Source organism: Capricornis sumatraensis, chromosome 5 (genome assembly GCF_032405125.1).
Source record: "Capricornis sumatraensis isolate serow.1 chromosome 5, serow.2, whole genome shotgun sequence".
Classification (NCBI taxonomy): Eukaryota; Metazoa; Chordata; class Mammalia; order Artiodactyla; family Bovidae; genus Capricornis; species Capricornis sumatraensis.
The window spans coordinates 104,228,433-104,251,699 of NC_091073.1; the positions used below are offsets into that span (position 1 = coordinate 104,228,433).

Below are 23,267 nucleotides of genomic sequence, written 5' to 3' on the forward strand. Positions count from 1 at the left end.
TTGTTCTGCTTATTAAAAAAAAAATCACAAACATGTACTTCTAAGCTACAGAAATCTGGCAAAATTTCAGACTATATTCTTAATTCACATGAGATTTCCACCAGTAACTATTTTACAAATCTACTGAAAACAACTACCCAAAAGCATACAACAGGAATCTTTTTTCTAGAATGACAATGTTCTTTACATACATTAATATCTGCTCCTTTCAGCAGCAGAAATTCCAGGATTTCAAGCTGTCCACAATCTGCTGCATAATGAAGAGGCTTTCTTCCACCTTCTAGTGTCCGGTTGACATCTTCTCCCTTAGAAGCCAAATGAAAACAGTATTCCTAAAGATGGTAGACTGAAGAAGGGAAATGAGGCACCTGGTAGCTTTACTTTCTTAAAGCTACAAGGGTTTCGTCAAAGAATTACATTTCCTGTCAAGTGAAAACAAGCAACCAAGAACTTGAAATTAAATTCCGCAAAATGGTTAGCACACAGTATGACTGCAATTCAAACCATTAGGTAAGCTGAAAACAATTTTAAAAAAATGCTAAATGTAACGAAATATATTACTGTGTTCCATTTCTAAGGAATTTTAATCACCATGATGTCAAGATGTAACCAGCAAAGAAAAAATGTTGAGTTTAAATACAAGATTTTACACAGATCATATGACATGTATTTTAATACTTCAGAGAAAGCATCACTACTTTGATGGAGGCAGACATCACTATCAAAAGGTAATCAGTATTAGCTATTAAGAATTCATTTCATTCATTCATTCAAATTTAAGCTCTACTGTATGGTCAGCTCTGTGGACAGAGTGAACAATGGTAAACAAAATAAAAAATGGTTTCTGATTTCACAGAGCTTACCACCCAGTGTGGGAGGCAGATAGTAATCTAATAATCACATAATTAAACATACATTTAATGGAGTTGTGAGAATTAAAGTAACTGATCCATGCAAAGCACTGAAAATAAGGTGGTATAGCTAAAATTAGCAGATATATGATTAGCTATTATTATAAGCTACCTATATAAATAAGTATTTATTTAAATACTGAGTCAAATCCATTACTCAGTATTTTCATTTTAAGGTTGAGTTCAGTCGCTCAGTCATGTCCGACTCTTTGTGACCCCATGAATCACAGCACGCCAGGCCTCCCTGTCCATCACCAACTCCCGGAGTTCACTCAGACTCACGTCCATCGAGTCGGTGATGCCATCCAGCCATCTCATCCTCTGTCGTCCCCTTCTCCTCCTGCCCCCAATCCCTCCCAGCATCAGAGTCTTTTCCAATGAGTCAACCCTCCGCATGAGGTGGCCAAAGTACTGGAGTTTCAGCTTCAGCATCATTCCTTCCAAAGAAATCCCAGGGCTGATGATCTTCTGAATGGACTGGTTGGATCTCCTTGCAGTCCAAGGGACTCTCAAGAGTCTTCTCCAACACCACAGTTCAAAAGCATCAATTCTTCGGCGCTCAGCCTTCTTCACAGTCCAACTCTCACATCCATACATGACCACTGAAAAACCATAGCCCTGACTAGGCGGACCTTTATTGGCAAAGTCGTATCTCTGCTTTTCAATATACTCTCTAGGTTGGTCATAACTTTCCTTCCAAGGAGTAAGCATCTTTTAATTTCATGGCTGCAATCACCATCTGCAGTGATTTTGGAGCCCCAAAAAATAAAGTCTGACACTGTTTCCACTGTTTGCCCATCTATTTCCCATGAAGTGATGGGACCGGATGCCATGATCTTCGTTTTCTGAATGTTGAGCTTTAAGCCAACTTTTTCACTCTCCTCTTTCACTTTCATCAAGAGGCTTTTTAGTTCCAAGGGTCATTATACAGATAAAGCATCTATTTTACAAACAATAAAATCATTGAATTCAAACAATTTGAAATCATAAAATATACAGAGGTATTTTTTTCCCTTAAGGAAAAAGTTTACCTCCAGGGTTTTACATCCTCCAGAAAGTATTAGCGTTATCATCTTGTTTTTCAAGGGCTGGTACATTTAAAAAAAAAAAAAGGCATTCCAAGAGGTAAAACCACCTGCCTGTCACATCAGTGGAGGCCTCAGAGCATTAAGTCAGGAAACTAAATTACACACAGTGTTTCTGAGTTCCAGGCCTGATGTATGTTTTAAATATATTGTCTCTATGTCAAGAATTTAATCAAAAATAATTTTTCTCCTTTTTAATTCCTCAATGATAAAACAACCTTTTGCAGTTACGAGGACATGAGTAATTTACAGCAGTAACTTCTAATGGATTATTTATTCAAGTCATCTGAATGCAGAGTGCCAAAGAATATTAAGCAGAGATAAAGACTTCTTAAGTGAACAATGCAAAGAAACAGAAGAAACCAATAGAATGGGAAAGCCTAGAGATATCTTCAATAAAATCAGAGATACCAAGGGAATATTTCATGCAAAGATTGGGACAATAAAGGACAGAAATGTATGGGCCTCACAGAAGCAGAAGATATTAAGAAGAGGTGGCAAGAATACACAGTTGTGTATAGTTGTACAAAAAAGATCTTCGCGACCCAGATAATCACGAGGGTACAATCACTTACTTACAGCCAGACATCCTAGAAGGCGAAGTCAAGTGGGTCTTAGGAAGCATCACTATGAACAAAACTAGTGGGGGTGATGGAATTCCAGTTGAGCTATTTCAAATCCTAAAAGATGATGCTGTGAGAGTGCTGCACTCAGTATGCCAGCAAATTTGGAAAACTCAGCAGTGGCCACAGAACTGGAAAAGGTCAGTTTTCATTCCAATTCCAAAGAAAGGCAATGCCAAAGAATGCTCAAACGACCACACAATTGCACTCATCTCACACACTAATAAAGTAATGCTCAAAATTCTCCAAGTCGGACTTCAACAGTATATGCACCGTGAAACTCCAGATGTTCAAGCTGGTTTTAGAAAAGGCAGAGGAACCAGAGATCAAATTGCCAACATCCGCTAGATCATCGAAAAAGCAAGACAGTTCCAGAAAAACATCTATTTCTGCTTTATTGACTATGCCAAAGCCTTTGACTGTGTGGATCACAATAAACTGTGGAAAATTCTGAGAGAGATGGGAATACCAGACCACCTGACTTGCCTCTTGAGAAATCTGTATGCAGGTCAAGAAGCAACAGTTAGAACTGTACTGGTTCCAAATCGGGAAAGGAGTACGCCAAGGCTGTATATTGTCACCCTGCTTATTTAACTTATATGCAGAGTACATAATGAGAAACACTGGGCTGGCTGAAGCACAAGCTGGAATCAAGATTGCCAGGAGAAACATCAATGACCTCAGATATGGAGATGACACCACCCTTATGGCAGAAAGCGAGGAACTAAAGACTCTTGATGAAAGTAAAAGAGGAGAGTGAAAAAGTTGGCTTAAGACTCAACATTCAGAAAACGAAGATCATGGCATCTGGTCCCATCACTTCATGGGAAATAGACAGTGACAGACTTTATTTTGGGGGCTCCAAAATCACTACAGATGGTGATTGTAGCCATGAAATTAAAAGACGCTCATTCCTTGGAAGAAAAGTTATGACCAACCTAGACAGCATATTAAGAAGCAGAAACAGTACTTTGCCAACAAAGGTCCATCTAGTTAAAGCTATGGTTTTTCCAGTAGTCATGTATGGATGTGAGAGTTGGACTATAAAGAAAACTGAGCACCGAAGAATTGATGCTTTTGAACTGTGGTGTTAGAGAAGACTCTTGAGAGTCCCTTGGACTGCAAGGAGATCCAACCAGTCCATCATAAAGGAAGTCAGTCCTGAATATTCATTGGAAGGACTGATGCTGAAGCTGAAACTCCAATACTTTGGCCACCTGATGCAAAGAACTGACTCATTGGAAAAGACCCTGATGCTGGGAAAGATTAAGGCGGGAGGAGAAGGGGACGACAGAGGATGAGATGGTTGGATGGCGTTATCAACAGGATGGACATGAGTTTGAGTGAACTCCGGGAGTTGGTGATGGACAAGGAAGCCTGCAGTGCTGCAGTCTATGGGGTTGCAAAGAGTCTTGACACGACTGAGCAACTGAACTGAACTGCTTCACTGACTGCATGAAAGCCTTTGACTGCGTAGATCACACAAACTGTGGAAAATTCTTCAAGAGATGGGATTACCAGACCACCTTACTTGCCTCCTGCGAGACCTGTATGCAGGTCAAGAAGCAACAGTTTGAACCAGACATGGACAATGAACAAACTGGTTCCAAATTGGGAAAGGAGTATGTCAAGGCTGAATATTGTCACCCTGTTTAACTTACAGGCAGAGTACATCATGCAAAATGCTGAGCTGGGTGAGGCACAAGCTGGAATCAAGACTTCCAGGAGAACTATCAATAACTTTAGATATGCAGATGTTCAGTTCAGTTCAGTTGCTCACTCGTGTCCGACTCTTTGTGACCCCATGAATTGCAGAACGCCAGGCCTCCCTGTCCATCACCAACTCCCGGAGTTCACTCAGACTCACATCCATCGAGTCGGTGATGCCATCCAGCCATCTCATCCTCAGTCGTCCCCTTCTCCTCCTGCCCCCAATCCCTCCCAGCATCAGTCTTTTCCAATGAGTCAACTCTTCGCAAGAGGTGGCCAAAGTACTGGAGTATTCAGCTTCAGCATCAGTCCTTCCAATGAATATTCAGGACTTACTTCCTTTATGATGGACTGGTTGGATCTCCTTGCAGTCCAAGGGACTCTCAAGAGTCTTCTCCAACACCGCAGTTCAAAAGCATCAATTCTTCAGCGCTCAGCCTTCTTCACAGTCCAACTCTCACATCCGTACATGACCACTGGAAAAACCATAGCCTTAACTAGACGGACCTTAGTCGGCAAAGTAATGTCTCTGCTTTTGAATATGCTATCTAGGTTGGTCATAACTTTTCTTCCAAGGAGTAAGCATCTTTTAATTTCATGGCTGCAATCACCATCTGCAGTGATTTGGGAGCCCCAGAAAATAAAAGTCTGACACTGTTTCCACTGTTTCCCCATCTATTTCCCATGAAGTGATGGGACTGGATGCCATGATCTTCGATATGCAGATGATACCACCCTTATGACAGAATGCGAAGAGGAACCTAAAGATTAAGGTGGGGAAACAATGGCAGTGACACACTTTATTTTCTTGGGCTCCAAAATCACTGTGGTCGGTGACTGCAACCACAAAATTAAAAGACACTTGCTCCTTGGAAGAAAATGACAAACCTAGACAGTGTATTAAAAAGCAGAGACATTACTTTGCCTACAAAGTTCTGTATAGTTTTTCCAGTAGTCATGTAGGGATGTGAGAGCTGGATAATAAAAAAGGCTGGGTGCCGAAGAACTGATGCCTTCAAACTGTGGTGCTGGAGAAGACTCTTGAGAGTGCCTTGGACTGCAAGGAGATCCAACCAGTCAACGTTAAAGTAACCCTGAATATTCACTGGCCGAATCACTGGAAAAGACCCTGAGGCTAGAAAAGACTGAAGGCAGGAGAAGGGGATGACAGAGGATGAGATAGATGGTTGGATGGCATCGCTGACTCAAGGGACATGAGTTTGAACAAACTCTGGGAGATGGTGAAGGACAGGGAAGCCTGGCATGAAGCAGTCCATGGGGTCATAAAGTCCGACACAAGTGAGTAACTGAACAACAACAGGGGTCCTTATACAGTAAATTAACACATTAGTAGAAAGAAGGTGTATAACATACTTAATATCACTGGAGACTGGGTGAGAGCTGCAATTCTACCACTGAGTTGTAGGACCTTAGACTACTTTCTAAATTTTTGCTTTCTTCCCATTTTTACTCCCATCTATAAAATGGGACTTAAAACACACCTCACTGGATTTTAGTGTATCATCAAATGAAATAATCCATGCAGAGTATCTAACAGTACTGGACAAGGTAGTGTGTTTACTAAAGGTTAAGTATTATTGCTGTGGACTGATTCTCACTAGCTCTAAAAGACAATCCAAAATTAGGTTAATGAAGGTTCAGAATAATGGCTGAAATATCATGACTTACTATACGTTTTATTCAGAAGCAAATTTAAAAGCAAGGCCAACCTGGAATACCAGCTTAATCTTTATTCATAACTGCAGAAATGTGAGGCTTTGAGGCAAAGAAGTATTGCTTAAAATTATTTAGATAAAACTAGTTTTCCTTTCACTTCCTTTCCATTATTCATGTTAATATTAACTGGAGAGGATTAACTAGATAGGCCTTTTTAGTGGGACAAAGTAAAGAAATAACTGCAGTAAGTAGTCAGTAAGACAGCTTTGTCAAAAGTTGTTTTCCTTAATTAAAATATGTGATACTGTCCTTCTCAACTTGGTATAAATGTGCAAAAGGCATATGAAAAAGAACAGTTGTGAGTTTAAATTCCCCTTTATCCCTGCAGATGCTGCCTTTACAATTCTTATTTTAGCAGACAAAAATGACAATACTGGAAAGGCTTAGTGTGACTGACAGGAAAGAAAGCATCTTCTTCTGCAGGACTTTGAGGACTTTATAGTACTAAATACCTATATTGGGAAAGTAGAAAGGTCTCAAATTAACCATCTTTGTCCTTTTACAGTAAGAAAATGCATGGGAAAAAGACATATGGAAATCTCTGTACCCTGCTGCAAACTTGAAAATGCTCTAAAAAATAAAGTCTATTAAAAAAAAATTAAATTCAAAGTGAGCAGAAATCAATGAAATTGAAAACAGAAAAATAATAGAAATCAAAAGTGATTTCTTTGAGATCAATACCATTGATAGATCTCTGGCTAGAATGATTAGGGGGAAAAAAAGGACAGAAAGTGCTAATAGCAGATTTTACAGACCATCTTCCCACAAAGAAACTCCCAGGTCACAGATGGAAACACTGTAAGTTTTACCAAACACTTAAGAAAAAATGATTAATAATAATAATTCTGCACACTCTTCCAAAATAATAGGAAGGCCAAAATGTGTTCTTTGACGTCAACATACTCTGATTCTGAGACAAAGAAGTTACAAGTCAGGAACAGCACAGGATAATGTTCCTCATGAACACAAACTCTAAACAATTTTAGCAAATTCAATCAAATAACGTATAAAAGTACAAGAGGCCATGACTAAGTAGTATTTATCCCAGGAATACAAGGTTGGTTGAATATTTTAAGACAGTCCACATAATTCACCATTTTAACAAACTGAGAAAAGAAAAACCGTACAATCATCTCAAAAAGCATCTGACAAAATCCAACATCCTTTACTGATAAAAGCTCAGCAAACTAGGAAAAGGACATTTCTCTGGACTAATGAAGGGCCTCTACAGAGAAAGTACAATTAACATCATACTTTACTGGTGACAGATTGAATGAATGCTTTTCTCCTAAAACCAGGACATCTTTTTTCTACCACCTATATTCTACACTGTTCTAGAGGTTCTGAACAGTGCAACTAGGGAACAAACAAACCTCATCCATTATGAAAAAGTAGTAGTATAACTGTCTTTGTTTATAGATGATGATAGCTATGTAGAGGAAAGTCCAATGGAATCTACCAAAAAGCTACCAGAATAAGTAATTTTAGCAATGTTAAAGAACAAAAGGTCAATATACCGACTCAACTGCATTTTTATATAGCACCAGCAATTAATAATTACAAATCAAAACTAAAACCAGTATTATCTACAATAGCATACAAATTTATAAAACATCTGGTAATAAGCCTTAACAAAAAATACAATACCTATATACTTAAAATCACCAAACACTGTTGAGAAAAATTAAGAGAGGATCTAAATAAATAAATGGAGAGATAAGCACATTCATGGGTGGGGAGACTGAATATTGCAAAGATGCCAATTTTCCACAGATTGATATACCGATTCAACGCAATACCAATTAAAATCATAGCAGGCTTTTAAAAAAAGAAATTGACAAACTGACCCTAAATTTCATGTGGAAAAACAAACAATCCAGAACAGCGAAAACAACTTTGAAAAGAAAGAACAAACTGGAGAGCTAACAATATCCAACTTCAAAAATTATTAAAAACTGCAGTAATCAAGAAAGCATGGTACTGGCATTAAGGTATAAAATATGGAAACTAATATATACTAATAAAAAACCAGAATAGTAGTTGCTTACTGGGGTATTATGGAAGGGAGGGACTATGAAGGGGCACTTGAGGGTGATGGAATCCACCAAATTCATTATCTTGATTGTGGCGACAGTTTCATGATTATATACATGTCAAAACTTATCCAGTTGTACTCTTTAAATATCTGCAATTTCTTGCATTTAAATTATACCTCAATAACATAGATTTTCGTAAATCAAGTCTCTGCGGCTCTATTCTTGATGCTAACTAAAATTTGATGTAGAAGAGGGGCAGTGATGACTAGTAGTACCTTCATGGGAGACTTAAAAGGAAAAGCTACTTGGGGTCAAGTTATTTCACTGTTAATGCTAAATGAAAAGCTCCCGACCTCTGTATTCTGTAACTCAACAAACTAGATGGAAGAAAAGTTTTAAGGTGGAGTAAGTGTGGATCAGTATGGCCCCTACTAGCTGGGTGGGCTTCAGATAGCAAAACAATTGTCTGCACTGCTGGAAAAAAAAAATCTTACTCGGCACCTCAACTTCCAGCCCCAGTATGTCGACCCCATTCCTTTCCACTGTCTTTTACTCAGTTAATTCCTAATCCTTTAGAATCAGGCTTTAATCACACTTCCTCTGAAAAGTCATCTTTGAGTAATATGACCTTCACAGGGGAGCCCAAAGCAGCTTGTATTTATTTCCCTGTGTCACATTCAACTCAACCTGCCTCTATCTGTATCCTCTATGAACGCAGGTCACACATCATGTCACTATTAGTTACTTTTGCAGCTCTAATGCCTATATAGTTTCTGATACATAGTAAATTTTACATAATAGAAGCTTCTATACTGAACAAATGTGAAGTTGCTCAAGTGACAGACTTGGAAGTAAGTCATACACACCATCTTCTACTTCAAGCAACTACTGATATTACTTATCCAGTAATAGCAGCAGTAACTTGAGACCAGTGCTGTTTACTGTCGGAGGGATTGGAATGACAATTTAACCAGCTCCCCAGCAGTTGGAGAGGTGTTAACTTCAGTAGTGGTGCTGAAATAGGGAAGGCAGGCAGTGCTCCATCTAGTTCCTTTCTCCTCACTCTTGGTCGGCATCAGCGATCAGAAGAGAGGATGTCAGACATATTCTTCACCTTCATTCTAACTTCATGAAACATTACCAGCTACGGAGAAAAATCTAACCCTAATTTTGTCACCCAGATTCTGGTGCTAGAAGTGAGAGATGCACAATTTCAACTGTTCCCTTAGCGTTACATGGCAATCCTACCACGTTCCTGTTTTTCTTGCTTTTCCATGTTGCACAGAGACTATTTTAAATCTCTTCCACTTTTTGTAAGCCTCCTTTCTTTTTATTCTTAGCAGTTAACCTTGTATTCTTCTCCAAGCAGAAAATGGTCTTCAGACGTGAATTTCCTCCTGAACTTCTCTCTACTTTCCTGCAACTAACAAATCCTTTCTTATCTAAAGACAATCCTTCACGTAAGTTTTGGATATCATCCTTTTTTGTTGTCTTACAAAAAAACTCATTCCTTTGTTATCCCTTTTCTTGCCTGTGTTTTCAACCTCTCTTGCTCTACTTGCTCCCTTTCAACAGAATATGCCACTCACAACTCTTCATTAAAAAAGCAACAGCAACATAAAAATCTATCCTTAGGCCTGAAACCAACTTTTAGTTACTATTCCTTCTCCTCCCTTTCATAGCTAAACTTGCCAAAACAACTGTGAATATCTGCTATCTCCAGTTTCTTACTTTCTGTTCTAATCTGGCTTCCATCCTCATTATTATACTACAGCCATTTTTGCTGAGGTCAAAGACCTCCATGTTGTGAAATGCAAAGGTTATCTCTTAGCCCTCACCTTAACTGAGGTCCCAACATGACAAAGTGGATCACTTCTCCCCTCTTAAAGCACCCTCTCTTCCCCTGGCTTTAGGGACACCACATTATAGTAGTTTTCCTTCTGCTATTTCTTTGCTGTTTCCTCTTCTGATTTGTCCACTTCTAGGAGATGTTTGGAGAAGGAAATGGCACCCCACTCCAGTACTCTTGCCTGGAAAATCCCGTGGATGGAGGAGCCTGGTAGGCTGCAGTCCATGGGGTCGCGAAGAGTCGGACACAGCTGAGCGACTTCACTTTGACTTTTCACTTTCACTCATTGGAGAAGGAAATGGCAACCCACTCCAGTGTTCTTGCCTGGAGAATCCCAGGGATGGGGGAGTCTGGTGGGCTGCCGTCTATGGGGTCGCACAGAGTCGGACACGACTGAAGCGGCTTAGCAAGCAGCAGCAGGAGATGTTTAAAACTAATTTTTGAGACCTTGGTTATGAATTCTGATTATCATATATAATTCAGTTGATAAAAACTGGTTAGCTTTATAGTCCAGTAATAGTATACACCTTGATTACTTCTTCAGTGATAGTTTTCATGTTTTTGAAGACATCATGCAGCAACATCATGCAATAGTATCATATCATGTGTCAGAGTTGCAGCAATAAATTCTCATCATTATGGGTGTGTAAAACCAGGCAGGTGACTAATAACTGCACACAGCTTCTGTTTACCACATACAGTTCAGGTAAAGCAGGCTGACAAATCTAACTTGTCAACACATCCAGGCTGGTTTAGCTTCACTTTTCCTTTTTTAGCAAGAATAATTTATCTAGTATCGTTTTACTCTCCTTTCCATCATCACAATGTGAAGCCTGTTGGTTGTTAAATATACAACAGATTTTTGTTACATTAAAATTATACTTTTTACTATATTTTTCTTGTACCAAGAAATCTGTTTTGAAGCTATTTTGTTTCTAAATATGATATATTCTACTTGACAATCACTGAAAAGACTTTCAAAAAGCTTACAAATTCTTTTGTGTGTATACATTTTCTAGGTAAAGAGCCCAGGTCACTTTTCATCAGATTTTCAAAGGGTACCATGATCCCTGAGAAGTTAGGAACCCCTTCCTTTAGCTTTTCTACTTTATGATGGGAAGCAGTATTTAAACAGTGGAAAGACCACCAGACCGAAACCCTTAGTGCTAAGTTACCTTTGCAACTGCCCACAATGAGGAAGCAAGAAGCTTGGAAGATCTTAGTTTCCTCACTGAAAACTCTGCAGCTGGAGCAGATGGCCTCTTAAGTCTACAACTGTTCCCCCTTATATTTGAGAAATTAGGTGTTTCTATACTTCTGGCCATGAAAACAGAGTAGTAGCTTAACAGACTGGAAGTGGAAAATGGCTGCTACATAGGTACATTTAACTTTTCACACAAACTGGACCAAGCATGAAGGTTTAATACAACAACATGAATCACGTAAAAAATACATCTACATTTCAAAGTAAAAAACTGTGTTTCAAACCTATTCTTAGAGTTGTTTTGCTAACAAAAGTAGGCAGTGGTTTTTAAAAAGATGCAATATGGTATTTGGAAAAGACACACTACTTGCAATCAATTTAATTCAACATTTACTGAGCCTACTATATATAAGTTAGGCACCATGCTACTTGCTTGGGATAAAATAGGACGGCCAAACTCTGCTTAAAAGAATTTGCTACCTTCCTGGGAAGCTAGCATGCAAATAAATGAATGCCATTTAGTTAAGCACTACAAAATACAGAGGAACCTTAGTGAACTGAATGTTCGACAACTTTGTTGGCAATTCATCTTTTACTGCAATTTAACTTTTCATCTATTTATATCTTGTATTGTTAATTCAATGGCCTTAGGGGTCAGACACCACATCTTATACTTTTTCATTTGTACCATAATTTTAAACATGGTTCTTCTAAACCTTCAGGAAATCCAGGTGCTTATTTGGAAAGCACCTACAATACATTGTCGCTATGAACTGAACTGAAAGTCACTCAGTCCTGTCCAACTCTTTGCAACCCCATGGACAAGAATACTGGAGTAGGTAGCCTTTCCCTTCTCCAGGGGATCTTCCCAACCAGGGGATCGAACCCAGGTCTCCTGCATTGCTGGCAGATTATTTACCGTCTGAGCCACCAGGGAAGCCCAAGAACAAGGGAGTGGGTAGCCTATCCCTTCTCCAGAGGATCTTCCTGACCCAGGAATTGAACTGGGGTCTCCTGCACTGCAGGCAGATTCTTTACCAGCTGAGCTACCAGAGAAGTCCCTGTTGCCATGAGGCTTCACTGAAATAAGGTAATGTATCTGGAACAGGAAGCACTCAATAAATGTTAACTGATAATATTATCAGAGGTTTCAATAGTTCTCATTTGAATAGTTTTCCAATCAATTTTCCTACTTTCAACAATTTAAAAAATGTAAATCAATGTTCCTGAAGAGTAACACAGGAACACTGATCACACCTCTTTCTCACACAAAAAAATTTCACCTGCTCCCTTTTGTTAAACAGAAAATCTTCGCCACGATACTCAAGGCATCTTCAGTACCAACTTACCATTCTGGACTTTTTTATTCTCAGACACACTGCTCCCAACGTATCTGGGAAACTTCACTTTGTTGCTCTTCTTGGTCTACTGAAATTCCATTGCCCTTGAAGATCTGTTTTATCTATGAAACTTTTACCTGATACTCTCCCTGCCTTCCACCCTTGATACTCTTGATAAACAATTTCCTCCGTTTAATTCTTATAGTTCTTATTTATATGCCTTTTACTACATTTACCTTTATTTAATTAGGTGTATGTCATTTCGATGATAACGCCATTAAAGAAAGGACAATGCCTTATGTATACACTGCCTACGTCTATGGGTGACTTGTACATAAGAGTCCAATTTAAAGAATTAGTGTACTCATTTATACCACGTTTGTCACACTATGTAACCTTTTGCTTACCAAAACATATACAAAACAAATATAAAGAGGTATTTAAAAAACACTGTTAAGAGTGTATGAAAGCCACCTAATCTCACTGTTGGAAAGGACTCTGTCATCTAATTCAACCACCTGTATTGCATCTGAATCCCTGCTTGTGTATGCCCAGCATACAACTGAATTTCTCTAAAGTAAGGCAATTCAAGACCTTACAAGTCAGTCTATCCCTGCTTTAAATGCTGGAAAATTCACTGCTTACTGGTTTTGAACCTGTTCTTTGGGGACACATGGAACAAGGAGTTCCCCCTTTCATTAGATTACTGTTTAGTAGCCATGGTACTCGGAGAAGGCAATGGCACCCCACTCCAGTACTCTTGCCTGGAAAATCCCATGGATGGAGGAGCCTGGTAGGCTACAGTCCATGGGGTCGCGAAGAGTCAGACGACTGAGTGACCTTACTTTCACTTTTCACTTTCATGCATTGGAGAAGGAAATGGAAACCCACTCCAGTGTTCTTGTCTGGAGAATCCCAGGGACGGGGGGAGCCTGGTGGGCTGCCGTCTATGGGGTCACACAGAGTCGGACACGACGGAAGTGACTTAGCAGCAGCAGCAGCAGCAGCAGCAACAGCAGCCACGGTACTAAAATGAGATTTTTTTCTATATGATTTGCTGTCATCTTGAATTTCAGTTACTTTCTGAGTATACATGGTGGACATAAACTGCTATTAAACTGCATCTTAAAACAGTCATCTTCTTTTTCCAGGCTCCCAAGTTCTTTCTAGATTTTATTAAAGAGTTTTATTAGCCCTCATCTGCCCCTCCCTCCAGTTGTATCTCACCTATCCTCATTATGGTCACCTAAAGACATTTATTAAAAAATTAAATAAGAAAAAGACTAGAGAATGAGCCCCACGAGTGTCAGAAAACTTCCTTCAATTTGCTGCATAAAGAGATAGGTATTGTATTTGCGTACTACCATTCAAACTATCTTAGATCTAGTTCATCACACTCTCTTCTAACCATCCTTTCCCATACGGCCCCAAGCATAACATTCTATCATCCATAGTTTCAATGAAATGCTTGAGATTTCCTTTATCTAACAGTCAAGAACTGAAAAAAAGAGAACAGAATATTTCATACTTTGAAAGTAATTTTATATGATTTTGACACAATGAAGAGATTCAAGTTAAACCCCAAAAGGACACATTAAACCCCAATGCTAATATAAATGTTTACAAGTTCTGACATTATCTGAATTATGTCCACAGACTTAAAAGGAAAGTAAACTGAACTCCAGTGTAAGTAACATATTCTAAGGGAAACATTTTCTGATATGCCTGTCCTAACTTCTGGGAAAACAAGCAAGAAAAGACAATCCAAAAAAAAGTTCAGAAAACTACTTGCATATTCATTCTTAGCTGCAGAGCCTGCTCCCATGAGAGAGAAAAAAAGTGATCTACTATTTCTCTACTCACAACGGATCGTCTTATGCAGATTCAAAGAGACCTAAGGCACACTCCTGTCTGAAGAATTTTTTTCTGAAGTTTATTAGAAGCAGGCAATATCAATATAAAGTATAAAATATCTCATATCAGGCCAACAAAGTCACCTCAAACTAGAATTCTAGCCCACGAGGCAGAAGCAATCATCCCATCCTATCTGTTCACATACCCTGAAACTGGACAGCTTTCCCACTTTAAAAGGTAAGTAACAGAAGAAAAACAATATGAGAATGCATAAAAACTAATCATATAGCAAAAGAAAAGGAGTATCACATTGAAATCTCAAGAAACTTAATTTTAGCAAGCACTTATAGTGTGACCAAAATGGAATCCAAAAGACATGGTTTCTTTGAAACAGGTATTTTAAGAAGAAAACAGGCAAACATACACAGTGAACAAACTGAGATGCCAGCTGATAGGAAAAGCAAGTTGGCTAAGAAAGTAAAATGTAGCAAGAAAATGAAAACTGTAATAGCAAAACTAAAATCTGCACCAAAGTCAGTAGTACTGGGCAGCACTACTCAAGTTAAGAAAAATTAAATAAAGACTTGAGAACAAGCTTATCTTCAAGAATATAAAGATGATAAAGAAATAAAATTAATTCAAAAAAAAGGATAATTGGTATGTCTAAAGTTCAAAACTATAAACACAGAAACAGAACAAAGGGAGCAGAAATAGTGATGAAAGCAAGTTTTTTTGAGCTCAAGAAAGACCTGAGTTTGCTGACCATAAAAGGTAATTATATTACAAACGAAACTGAACAGATCCTCTCCATCAATACAGCTTTTCAATTTTTTATAAGAATAAAGCAAAAACAAAAAGTGTAAAAAAGAAAAATACATTAATACAAAAGAAAATTAAATTAGCCCAATCTTATTTTGACCTCTCCACAACACAGAGTTCTCAAGAGAGAGGAACAATCTACAACAAAGGTATCCAGGGGAGGCTTGGATATCAGATACAATCCCCTGAGGAGTTACTGACACTAATACTAATGGGAGATGTGCGACGTGCTGGAGGGTTGGCAGAAGGTTGAGAATCTCTGATCTCCAGTTTGGAAAGAATACATTATGCAAATCAATATTCATGTGTAAAGGCAGTCTTGGGAATCAGCAAATCAGAAAATAGATCACCTGTGCTCCCTTGAGTGTGGGAGAAAAAGGTGAGGAAAATCTTAATAATTCTAGTGCAGTATTCGCCAACATTTCAGTTCCAAGATCCCAAAGAACTTTTTCTTTTAAAGGGGATTATATCTGTAGGTATTTATTGACTGTGAAATTAGAAAGCTTTTTAAATGTTTATTAATTCATATACAAATAATGACATTACATGCTAATGTAAATGCAATTTTAATAAAAATAACCATATTTCCCCCACCCCAAAATTGAGAAGGGTGGTACTGTATATTTTTGTAAATTTTTAAAATGCTTGCTTCAACAGAAGACAGCTGAATTCTCATATCTGCTTCCACATTCAATTTATTTTGACATACTGTTTTGGCTGAAATATATGAAGAAAAATGTGGCCTCCTGAAGATACATAGTTTAACAAGTAAAAAAAATTTTAAGTCTTTTTAGTCAATTATGGATATTCTTCTTTGACATTATAATAAAAACTAAACAAATGGCAGTTTATTAAAGGTTATTTACAATGGGCAATTTGAAACTGTATCAATGAACTTCATACTGTTACATTAAAATCCATCAGTCAGTCTACTTACACTTTGAATAGCTATCCACGCAGCATGATTCTGTAATCTCATGCCCTGGCCATTTAGAATATACTGGATTACCCATATATTAGAATATATTGGTTTACCAATATTGGTTTTTCAATATATTAGAATACATTGGTTTATATTTAGAGTTATGCAAATCTTCCTGATGTTGACAATTTTCTTTATACAACAGCAAAACATCACATTCATTGATATCATCTCAGATTTCACTGAAAAAGTCTTTAAGTACTGAGAAGTTATCAAGCTCAGAATGGCAGATATAAATGTTCCAAAATTTTAGTTTTCTCTGAAAATGTGAATTTTGTCATTGGCAATAAAATTATCACCTGTTTTCCTTGAATTGAGTCTCATTAAATTCATCCTCAAGACAGTATCTGCCAAATATTCAAGTCTGAATAACTGAACTTATAATTTAATCAACTGGTTTAAAAAAACCACCAACCAAACAAACAAACAAAAAAAAAAACTGATGTGGGCTTCCAGTTCAAGATGGTGGACTAGAAGGGCGTGTGCTTATCTCCTCCTGTGAGAGCACCAAAATCACAACTAGCTGTTGAACCATCAACAGGAAGACACTAGAACCCACCAAAAAAATACTCCATGTCTGAAGACAAAGAAGCCGCCACAGTGAGATGGTAGGAGGGGTGCAAACACAATAAAATCGAATCCCATACCCGCTGGGTGGGTGACCCACAAACTAGAAAACATAATACCAAAGAAGCTCTTCCACTGCTGTGAAGGTTTTGAGTCAGGCTTCCCAGCCTGGGGAAGCAACAAAGGGATTGGGAACCCCCAGGGAATCTAACATTGAAGGCCAGTGGGATTTGATTATAGGACTTCCACAGAACTGGGGGGAAAAAGAGACTCCAGTCTTGGAGGGTACAAACAAAATCTTGCACTCACCAAGACCCAGAGGAAAGGAGCAATGACCGCACATGAGACTGAACCATAACTACCTGCTAGTGCCGGAGGGTCTCCCACGGAGGCAGGGATCAGCAGGGGCTCACCACAGAGACAAGAGCACTGGCAGCAGCAGTCCTGGAAGGTCCCCCTTGGCAGAGGCCCTCATAGAGCTACCAGGGCTGGGTTGCCTTAGGCCAAACAACAAATGGGGAGGGGGGAGGGCAACCCCACCCATCAGCAGAAAATTGGATTAAAGCATAACTGAGCAAGGCCCTGCCCACCAGAACAAGACCTGGTTTTTCCCATGACCAGTCCCTCCCATCAGGAAGCTTACACAACCCCCTTAGCCTCCATTAGAGAGCAGACAGAAGCAAGAAGAATCACAGTCTCACAGTGGCTAGAATGAAAACCACATTACAAAAAGTTAATCAGGATGAAAAAGCAGAAAGTTACATCCCAGATGAAGGGACAAGATAAAATCCCAGAAAAACAACAAAATTATGTGGAAACAGGAAACCCTGCAGAAAAAGAATTCAGAATAATGACAGCGAAGATGATCCAAGATCTCTGGAAAACAATTGAGAAGATGCAAGAAGTGTTTACCAAAGACCTACAAGAACTAAAGAACCGAAAGAGATGAATAATACACCAGAAAGAATCAACAGCAGAATACCTGAGGTGGAAGAATGGATAAATGATCCAGAGAGTAGAATGGTGGAAAGCACCGCTTCAGAACAGAATACAGAAAAAAGAATGAAAAAAAAAAAAAAAAAAAAGACTGCCTAAGAGACCTCTTTAGTGAAAGTCACTCAGTCATGTCTGACTCTTTGTGACCCCATGGACTATACAGTCCATGGAATTCTCTAGGCCAGAATACTGGAGAGGGTAGCCTTTCCCTTCTCCCAACCCAGGGATTGAACACAGGTCTCCCGCACTGCAGGTGGATTCTTTACCAGCTGAGCCACAAGGGAAGCCCAAGAGACCTCTGGGACAACATTAAACTCACCAATATTTGCATTATAGGGGTCCCAGAAAGGAGAGAGAGAAAGGACCTGAGAAAATATTTTAAGAGGTTAATAGCTGAAAACTTCTATAACATGGGAAAGGCGATATCAACCAAGCCCAGGAAGCACAGAGTCCCAGGCAGGATAAACCCAAGGAGGAACACACCAAGACACACAGGAATCAAACTGACAAAAATTAAAGACAAAGATAAAATATTAAAACCAATAAGGGAAAAACATCAAACAAGGAAACTCCTATCAGGTTAGCAGCTGATTTCTCAACAGAAAAGCTACAAGCCAGAAGGGAATGGCACGATATATTTAAAGTGATAAAAAGGAACAACCTACAAATAAGAATACTCTACCCAGCAAGACTCTCATTCATATTTGATGGAGAAATCAAAAGCTTTCCAGGCAAGCAAACGAGAATTCAGGCCCACTAGACTAGCTTTACAAGTGCTAAAGGAACTTCTCTAGACAGGAAACAAAAGAAGAAAAAGATGGACAGAGAATAAACCCAAAACAATTCAGAAAACAGTAATAGGATAATGTGCTGTGCTTAGTTGCTCACCAGTGTCCAATTCTTTGCAACCCCATGGACTGTGGCCTGCCAGGATCTTCTGTCCACGGGCATTCTCCAGGCAAGAATACTGGAGTGGGGCTGCCATGCCCTCCTCCAGGGGATCTTCCCAACCAAAGGATCAAACCCAGGTCTATTGCATTGCAGGTGGATTCTTTACCATCTGGGCCATCAGGGAAGCCATACATATATTGTAAATTACCTTAAATGTAAACAGGTTAAATGTATCAACCAAAAGACAAAGACAGGCTGTATGAAAACATGCATTTATGCTCTTTCACTTACCACATCACTCCCCTTGACCACCCCCCCCGAAATGTATGCATTTATTTTATACTGTTAGGTTAATCATGTTCCTATTATGGCTTGCAACTGTAATTATCTTTTATTTTTTGTATGGCTATGGATTGTGAAAACAGATGAACATACTTTACTACTGTGATTATGTAACTATTACTCACTTAATACCATTGTATCATGATTGATCAACAGGAAAATAACAGAATTCTATAACACCAAAACTACCATTGATAGGAAAACCTTTAATCACTTTTTAAAATCCAGATGCCTATCAGAATTATCTTGGAAGGTTTTGAAAAATACAAATGCCTAAGTATTGCTTTTTTTTTCCTCCAAAGTTCCAGATATGTTTCTAGTGAGCCAGCCATGTTTAAAAACAACTGGACTATATGATGATTTTTTACTTTTATCTAGTTTGTTTCTCTTTTTCTATTTCATATTCAGTGCTCCCATTTCATTTCATTTATTTTTCCATCTCTTGTTTTTTATGTTCTTTCTCAAGGCTTTATCAAGCATAGTGGAAAAAGGTTTTATATACATATATATAATATATATTTTAGAAAACATGAATTTTTGCCTAAAAAATTTATGACATTTTGATTCCACTTGTTTGACTAAGCATGAACAGAACGCTAGATTTCTAATTAAAAAAAAAAAAAAAACAGATTTGCAACAAGCAGGAAAACCTTACTGTATAGCCCAGGGAACTGTAGTTAATACCTTGCAATAACCTAAAATGAAAAATAATTTCAAAAATAATGTGTATATGTACAACTGAATCATCTGTGTACTTGAAGGACTGTAAGTCAACTCTGTGTGTGTGTGTATTAGTCGCTCAGTCGTGTCCAACTCTCTGTGACCCCATAGACTGTATCTCACCAGGCTCCACTATCCATGGAATTTTCCAGGCAAGAATACTGGAGTGCGTTGCCATTCTCCAGGGCATCTTCCCGACCCCAGGATTGAACCCTGGGTTCAATCTCCTGCATCGCAGGCAGATTCTCTCCTGAGTCCCTATTTCAATAAAAAATATATATATTTTTTAAAGTTTCATATAAAAGCAGCTAGTTTAAGTTGCAAGTCCAACAAATGTAGGACATTTGCACACAGAATAGTGAAGATGTGCACTCCACAATCAAGATTTAATAAAAGCCTGGCTTCCCTGGTGGTCCAGGGGTTGGGAATCTCCCTACCAAGGCAGGAGACATGGGTTTGCTCCCTGGTCTAGGGAGATTCCACATGCTGAAGGGCAACTAAGCCAAGGTGCCACAACTACTGAGCCCACACGCTGCGACTACTAAGCCAACACAACCTAAAGCCCATGCTCCACAACAGAGAAGCCACTGCAATGTGAAGCCTCAACACGGCAACTAGAGTAGCCTCCACTAGTTACAACTAAAGAAAGCCCATACACACAACAAAGACCCAGCTCAGCCAAAAAATAAATATATAAAATTTTAACAAACATTTAATAGAAATAAATTTTTAGTAGGAAATGGCAACCCACTCCAGTACTCTTGCCTGGAGAATCCCATGGAGGGAGGAGCCTGGTAGGCTACTAGTCCATGGGGTCGCAAAGAGCTGGACATGACTGAGCGACTCCACTCAGACACTCACTCACTTCAACAAGGGCCTGTTTTTCAACAACACATGTGTGTAGGTAAAGTTCACAACAACTGGCAGCTATACATTTTGATGCCACTGCCTTGATTCACACAGCAGGTATACTTACCTTTGTTTTTGCACCATCAGTAAAAGTATCACAATCAAAAGAGAAAATAAAAGTCTTAATACTATTATGAAAAGAGTTTTGACCTCATGAATCTCTTGAAAAGGTCTCTGGGGCCCCAGGAGATCTATAATACTTTGAGAACTGCTAATCCAGTGAAACAAAAGAGAGGAATTCAAAATTAGAACACAAAAATGGGGAGTTTGACATAAAAGAATAATGAAAAGTAAAGCTAAGTGAGCCTTTACTTAGGCAAATATGATTAAAAAATAAATCTTGAGAAAGAAGATATACCATGTAACAAGCATAAATAATCACACATTTATATAAAGTAGTAATGGGTAGAAAATAAAAAGCCTATTAGATTTTGTCAGATATAAGGTCTTATTAAGTGACACACTGAGCTAAATGCTGTACCTGGGAGGTTTTTAGATAAATACAGCATATTCTCCCTGAAATACTATGCGGAATCATTCAAAATGAAAATGAGAATGGCTCATACTCCTTGAATGCTTACAACATGCCAGGCACTGTTGTAAGTACTTTCTGGGTATTAATTCCTAATTCACTTCATAAGCACAAAAGCTTTAGGAAGTTAGTACTCCTTTTGTACAAGAAAACTGAGGCAAAAAAAAAAAAAAAAGAAAGAAAACTGAGGCACAGACAAGGTAACTCATCCAAGTTCCATATTGTTGAAATGTGAGATGACCACGCTATTTAGTCAGTAAAGGAGGTATGATCCCCTTTATTTCAAAACTCAGATGATGCTTATAATCATAAAATTTCAGAGAATACATACAACAAATTTATTAGTAGTTATCTTTAATAAGAGGATTATGAGAATATTTATACCTTTGTATTTCAGTAATACTACTATATTTTTAAAAATGAGCACATATTACTTTTAGTCAAAGCAAGATAGACATTTTTCTTTTGAAAAACTAAAGGCTGCTGCTTAGCAAAATCTAGACCTAAACATTTTTTTTCTGATGAAATTAAAGTTTTAGTAGACTTAAGTAGACTTTCAAGTCATGGAAGAAAAAGAAGTAAATTCCTACACCTAAAAAATGAAAGCAAATTTAAACAAAGTGAAAATGAAGTCTAAAAAGCAGAAATTTTAAATGTGAATAGGTTTATCTACTGAAGATAAAAAGAATCAATCTTGGATTTTGTTAAATTACAAAAGAAAGAAAAGCAAACAAAAAACCCAAACAGAAGCTGATATTGAGAAACACAACTAAAAACAAAAAACAAAGTAATATGAGAAAGACTTTAAAAGAATGGGCAAAAACATATCAGGCACATATATCTGAAAAACTAAGAAGACTAATATTAATATACAACAAAGTAGAATTAGAGACAAAGGAAAGTAAATGGGGAAAAGATGTTTATTTTACATTTTTTAAAATGTAGAAAGTAGTCATGAATTTTTATCTGAAAAATATCAATAAAACAACTAACATAAATAGCAGTGCACACAACTCAACATTAAAAAAAATCAATTAAAAAATGGGCAGAACCAAACAGACATTTTTCCAAAGAGGAAATAAGGATGCCAAAAGGAATATGAAAAGATGCTCAACATCACTAATCACCGGGGAAATGCAAATCAAAAACCACAATGAGATAGCACCTCACACTTGTCAGAAAGGCTATCATCAAAAAGAACACAAACCACCAATGCTGACGAGGATGTGGAGTAAAGGGAACCCTCGGACATCATTGGTGGGAATATAAATTGGTGCAACCACTATGGAAAACAGTATGGAGGTTTCTCACTAAAAATAAAACTACCATATGACCCAGAAATTCCACTTCTGGGTATGTATCCAAAAAACCAGATACAATGACTTGTAAAGACACATGTATATAGCAGCACTCACTATTCACAACTGCCAAGACACAGAAACAACCTAAATGCCCACTGACAGATGAATGGATAAAAAACATTAAAAAGAGATGTATGTATGTATCTTCCCTGGTGGCTCAGACTGCCAGCAATGAGGGAGACCTGGGTTTGATCCCTGGGTTGGGAAGATCCCCTGGAGATCTTCTAGGATAAGGAAGTAAGATCCAGGAAGGTGCCTGGAGAAGGGAACAGCTATCCATTCTAGTATCCTTGCCTGGAGAATTCCATGGACAGAGGAGACTGGCAGGCTTACAGTTCATGGGGTTGCAAAGAGTCAGGCACAACTGAGCAACTTTCATATATATATATATATATATATGCATGTATGTGTGTATGTGTGTATGTATGTAGAATATTACTCAGCCATTAAAAATACTGAAATTTTGTCATTTGCAGCAACATGGACAGACTTAGAGGGCATTATGGTAAAGTGAAATAAGTCAGACATAAAAAGACAAATACTACATGATACCACTTACATGAAGAATCTAAAAATACAACAAATTAGCAAATATAACAAAAAAGAAGCAGACTCACAGACAGAGAGAACATACTAATGGCTGCCAGTGGGGAGAGGAAGCAGGAGAGGAGTGGTATAGGAAGCGTAAGGAAGTAAGAGATACAAACCATTAGGCATAAAGTAAGCGTCAAGAATATACTGCACAACTAGGGGACAGAGCCAATATTTTATAGTAGCAATAGCATATAACCTTTAAAAT

General features: G+C 38.2%; 1 protein-coding gene across 1 annotated transcript in view; it reads right to left on the reverse strand.

Moving 5' to 3' along the window:
* The window catches only part of MTPN (myotrophin), a 75,930-nt gene that overhangs the window by 24,702 nt on the left and 27,961 nt on the right, over positions 1-23,267 (reverse strand). The window contains exon 2 of the mRNA XM_068972645.1: positions 192-305. Within this exon, the coding sequence (XP_068828746.1) occupies positions 192-305 (114 nt within the window). The remainder of the gene's footprint in view (positions 1-191; positions 306-23,267) is intronic.